Source organism: Phoenix dactylifera, chromosome 10 (genome assembly GCF_009389715.1).
Source record: "Phoenix dactylifera cultivar Barhee BC4 chromosome 10, palm_55x_up_171113_PBpolish2nd_filt_p, whole genome shotgun sequence".
In the NCBI taxonomy this organism is placed as follows: domain Eukaryota; kingdom Viridiplantae; phylum Streptophyta; class Magnoliopsida; order Arecales; family Arecaceae; genus Phoenix; species Phoenix dactylifera.
In genome coordinates, this window is record NC_052401.1 from 843,919 (window position 1) to 849,826 (window position 5,908).

Consider the following 5,908-nt stretch of genomic DNA (forward strand, 5'->3'; position numbering starts at 1 on the left):
CACAGTGTTTCTTCTATTTGGTGACTGGACCTCCATATGATAGGGCTCTCATCTGTCACTGGGATCTCCAAGTTGCTAATGGAGAGAAGGATGGGCAAGCCCACAAGTTCTGAACCCATGTGAGTCAGGTGTGACTCTCTGGCTCAGAGAGACTCAAAGCTGGCTGCAGTTCTCCATAACATGATGGAGCCCCACAAAAAGGGAGAGATAAAGGGAAAGATGGTTGCATGATAAGGTTTGACATTGTGACTGCCGGGAGTCAACAAAAGAAGGATTGTTTGTGGTCTTTGAGATTTGAGAAAGAGAAGGCCCCCCGCGGGTACACCGATAGCCTCAATGTCTCACTTGTAGGGCCCAAACAATGGCAATGGAGCTACCCTCTCATTAGGGTGCAATTTTTAGCTGCATCAGTTCTACCGCTAAGCTGGTGGACCAGAGCCAATATGCAGGAACACATGTATACTGCACGGTCTCTTTCTTTTTCTCTAACTTTGTGCGTGTTGCTTTATGGTCGGAATGGTCCATCAGCCGAGCGGAGGACCTAGTACAACCATTAACCACTCCTCGGGGTAGGTGTGCCGAAGCTGATTAGAATAAAGTGTGAAGCTTATGGGAGTTAACAATCTTTTATTTTATTGTAGATTAGGGGATAAAGTTGTGTGTTGGGATGGGATTTGGGTTGGTGTGGGCTGTGTCTTCAAAAGAGAAAGTGGGGCAGGCTGGAGTTGACTGTCAGATGAGTATTCCACTACTAGTTTTATTATATTCTCATACGTGTATATTTTTATATATAAATATAACATTTGATAAGTATAAAATTTCATGTAGATAAACAATTTTTTTTTGTTAGAAGGTAGAACTATATTTATCTTAAAAGAAAAAGGAGGTTGCGTTGGGATGAGTTGTCATGAGCATTAGATGCGTTTATCCGACGCCCACCTGCAGTGTCTGGCTGCAGCCCCGTTTTACCTGAGGGCAGTAGGCTGGAACCAGAATAATGGTGGGAAGAGAAGCAGAAATAATAGAAAGCAGAGGAGCACTTTAGAATAGGAGCCAGTTCGCCCTTTTATTATATTATTATCGTCGCAGTCGACACCCCATCAAATTTCCCAACCACCAAACAAAAAAAGACCACTTGTCCCCATCTTTAATGGCTTCCTAAGTGGGGCTCCTCTGGGGATTGGGATGGCACGAAGCTTTGAAGGGTTGGGGGTGGAACCAAGTGGATGGACTGAAGGGTAGAGAAGGGAGATGGAAAGAGAGAGAGGAAAAAGGGGGAGGGGAGGTGGATGTTTAAGTTTTTAACGCTGGCCAGCGTAACAAGTCTATACTCGTCATTCTTTCCGAGGCCCCACGAGTGGCTGCTGCTCCTTCCCCAGGCCACCACCCAGCGTCAACAAGGGCAGAGAGCGAGCGAAGCAATTATAGAGAGAGAGAAAGAAAGAAAAGAAGGGAGGAAGAGAAAGCGAAGGGGATTTAGGGTTTAGGATCTAAACCTACGCGCTCCCTTCGTCGCTCTCTCTCTTTCACACACACAGAGACAGTAGTTTCTCCCCCACCTCCTCTCGGTTTTCTTTCTCATACACACACAGAGAGACAGCAGTCAAACAGGAGGAACCCCACGCAGTCTCGAGCGAAGTAAGCATCCGGCCACCTGCACGTGTTTGGACAGAACCCTAACTAGGTTGTCTCTGCGATACTCGTTGGGTTATTATTATTATTTTTTTTGCCCCGGAAATAAGGAGAGAAGAGAGAATTGTGATGGGATGAAAGAAAATAGAAGAAGGCGAGGGGGTATAAAATAAAATTTGGTGGGTGTTGATTTATTTGAGGGAAAGAGAAGACATGGAACGGAGTGATCATAGGCATGGACAAGGACCGGACGGCGGAGGAAGAGGAGGAGGAGGAGGAGGAGTTCCATCAAATAGCAACAGTAGCAGCGGGTGCACCAACAGCAGTAGAAGCACTTCCGAGCAGCAGCAGTTCCACCCCCAAGGTAACAGCAGCGGCGCCTCCTCCTACGACCTCGTCAACTTGGAAGGACGAGGAGGAAGCGGCGCTTCTTTCATGGGCTCCATCATACACCATGGCGGATCCGGCCGCGTCGACGCATCCCTTGCCATCTCCTCCTCCGCCGCCAAGCCCGACCCCACCCCTCCTGGCCCCTCCTCTTCCGCCGCCGGCCCGCCCAAGAAGGCTGCCGTTGTCCCAAAGCGGTCGTCCAAGGACCGGCATACGAAAGTCGAGGGCCGCGGCCGCCGGATCCGGATGCCGGCCTTGTGCGCCGCCAGGGTCTTCCAGCTGACACGAGAACTCGGGCACAAGTCGGACGGGGAGACGATCGAGTGGCTCTTGCAGCAGGCGGAGCCGTCTATCATCGCGGCGACGGGCTCCGGCACCATCCCTGCAAATTTCTCGACGCTCAACATCTCTCTCAGGAGCAGTGGTTCCTCGCTCTCCGCGCCGCCGTCCAAGTCCGGCCCTCACTCCTTCCACGCCCTCGCCCTCGCCCACCACCGCCCCAACTACGAGGAGGGAGCTGGGATCTCCCACTCCGCAATGCTAGGCTTCCACCAGCTCCACCATCCCCACCCCGCTCACCAGCATCATCTCCTACCCACCGATCAAATGGGGGAAGGACTGCACTCGGCAGGAGGCACCGGCGGCGGCGGAGGAGGGGATTCCTCCGCCGATACCTATTTGAGGAAACGCTTCAGAGAAGATCTATTCAAAGAAGAGCGGCAGCAGCCGCCGCCGCGTCATTCTCAGCAAGAAGGAGGTGGCGGCCCGTCGTCCCCTTCCTCCGCTTCCAAAGACGTGCGAACGGGCGGCCTCCAACTGCAGCACCGGGCGCCGCAAGAACCCGCTGCATCCACCGCCTCGGGAATGGCGAGGCCGCCCGGCGTCCTCCCTGCGGCGGCAATGTGGGCGGTCGCCCCGAACAGCGGACCCGGCGGAGCGTTCTGGATGCTCCCCGTCTCCGCTGGCTCGACCGCCGGGCCGTCGGAGCCGTCTCTATGGACGTTCCCGTCAGCAACAGGCCAAGGGCAGTACCGAACCGGGATACCCGCCGCCTCCGGCGTCGGGGGCACGATCCAGCCAACACTCCCCTTCATGTCGAGGATCAACATCCCGAGCGGTCTCGACTTCCAAGGCGGCCGCGCCGGCGGGGCGCTCCCGCTGGCCGGCGCGGCACCGCAGCATCTTGGGCTGGGAATCTCCGAGGCCAATCTCGGGATGCTGGCAGCGCTCAACGCCTATAATAGAGCTGGACTCAGCATGAATTCGGAGCGTCATCAGTCCCTGGATCACCATCAGGCTCAGCAGCAAGGCGCCGACGGTCGAGATGACCACCAAACGAATTCTCAGTAGGGTTGTAGGGGAATGCTTTTCCTCTCCATCCCTCCCCCTCTATACCGAGAAATTCGGAAGTATATCACTGGAGATTGCTTTTGTTTTTGTTTTTGTTTCTCTTCTTCTTTCTCTTCAGACTTGCAGAAGTCGAGCTTCGAGTGCTTAGTAACCTTCTATAAAATTTTTTTTCCCACTTTATTTTGTTTGTGTGGAAGATGAGTTCAAGAAGTTCATTTGTGGGTCCAAAAGGACCACAAGAAAGAGGGGGTGCAGATTTGTATAGGGAATTCGTCTTGTGTAGTAATAATCCTTTTTTGTTGAATGAGAGATTTTAGATAAAACAGAGCCTAATATTTTTCCTGTGTCATCCTTTCCCCCAACATTTCTCCCTTTATTGCTTATATTTTGACAGTCCTGAGAGCTAGTCTCTATATCTCTATTGTCGTTGGCTTCCATGGCTTCTCATGGCCTTTTGATCCGTTTTCTTGCTTCACAACTCGATGCAAGAGGAGCCAACCGGACCGAGAGAAGAAACCGCATCCCGTAATGAATTAATAATAAACTTAAGAATAACATAATAGAGGCTCTCGCTATCATATCTAAAATTTGACAACCATCGATCTTTCTGTCTCAGCGGCAAGCCGAAGGCTGATCCTAAAATTATTCGTGATTTGTTTTCTTGGGGATTGGTGCATACCAGTGCTATGGTTCGATATTTCTGCTTTGTTGGATTTTGGATCCGGGTTGATCATCCAAGATTTAAACATGAGAAGGAGTGGCTATGAGAAAGTAAGAAACTACCAAATAGTTTCTCCTTCTCTCTCCCTCTTATAGCTGATTGATCCTAACTCAATTTCAGGTTAGAAATTTTTCGAAGTATTTTAAAGCAGAGAAACGCCAAAAGAAAACTCTCATTCACTTTATTTTTGCATTTGCACCATGAATTTTGTATGCCTTATATTTATATTCACACATTTTGCCTACAGTAAGTTTCAAGAGTGGAAAAGCATGTGGTTCGACCTCTTAAGATCTTAAAAAATTTCATTCTTCGAATGTAACTTTCGAGGTAACTAATTATGAAAATTTGTAATCTTTTTTATTCCATATTCTTCCATCATGCTTCTTCTTGATAGCATATATTTATATTCTCCAAAACCATAACTAGCATAAGAATTCAAGAACAAGAACAAAGAGAGACATGTCGGCAGAATCTGGTTAAGCTAATGCTATCAAGGTCAGTACTCAGTGTGTAGCTACTACCAGTACGACTTGCTGAGAAAGGACAAATTAATAAATCTTCCAATCATAAAACGAGTGTCTTATGGTGATCACAGTAGATTTAACTCAGATGCAGGTTTACCAGCAATCATTAATTATGAACATATAATTCAACCTTGCACAGATTCTTCTTCAACCTCTTTTCAATTTCTGTCACGACTATCAACCCTATATGTGAGTCATTTAACATAGTAGCACCCAATTATTCTCATGGAAGAGCAAAGTCTTTTCCTCTTGTCATGAGGTCATGATAAAAGCCAAAAACTTTCCTCATTGTCTACATCACCGAGTTATATTATAGTTTTCCACCAATGCCTACTTCAGTGTACCGACATGGACTTATTTTGCCATTAATCAAACGCCTTGCGTCCCTTCCACGAATTTGTAACAGTATATTAATATTTATCTATAAGAAAACAAAGCTACGGGTTTGCTTAGGACCTCATGATTTTTGCTCTATTTTTTTTTAAAAAAATAACAATATATAAAAATATACAATTTAGATTTGGATTGTTTTCTTTTAGGCTGATATAACAATTTGAAAAACTAATTAGAAAAGCTTTCTTAAGAAACATAACATAGAGAGGAAACTTGAATGAACAATGAGATCGCCTTCTTTTCTTGTTTCTTGCATTCAGTCTGCGAACCAGCATGATCTTAGAAAAAACGAAAAAAAAAAGAAAACTTCTTTAGACAAAATTTCTTCTTTTTTTTTCTCTTTCGCCAAAACCATAAGAACTAAGAAACTTATCTGGATAGGTTTGTCTTTTAATCATGCTGGAGTTAAGTAAGATATGGATAATTTTATTCCTCATAGCCTTGTAGTAGATAATTTCTTCAATAAGCTAAATGAATATCTAAAAATAACTCAACATGAGAAGCTCTAATGGTGGGATTGTATGACGGATGGTTGTGACGTACATACCAACGAGACTCTATTTTTCCAAAGCTCATTTTTCAAATAATAGGAGTTATTGCTTATTTCATAACAGCTCATATGAAAAAAACATACCACCAATTTTCATTTATTGTTTTTTTTTTTCAATGTTGCTTTCATAACTGAAAGCAACCAAAGAACCTTTTAGTTTTGCACTTGATTCTGCTTCCCATTTGCTAAATTTTACCGAACATAGGTGTAATTTTGTAACCAAATGATCTACTACCAAAGAGATAAATTTAAGTGTATTTTGGAAAAGCGCAAATTGTAAATAGTGTAATCTATTAAATTCTATCATTTCTATAGCTCTATACCTTTGTTATTTTGCTGCTACTCTGT

The 5,908-nt window shown here is 45.8% G+C and overlaps 1 protein-coding gene across 1 annotated transcript; it reads left to right on the forward strand.

Annotated features, from left to right (window-relative positions):
- The first annotated feature begins 1,140 nt into the window (after positions 1-1,140).
- Positions 1,141-3,721, forward strand: LOC103703214 (transcription factor TCP8-like). Its single transcript, XM_008785994.4, has one exon. The coding sequence runs from the start codon at positions 1,846-1,848 to the stop codon at positions 3,370-3,372; it is 1,527 nt and encodes a 508-aa protein (XP_008784216.2). The 5' UTR covers positions 1,141-1,845; the 3' UTR covers positions 3,373-3,721.
- The last annotated feature ends 2,187 nt before the right edge of the window (positions 3,722-5,908 follow it).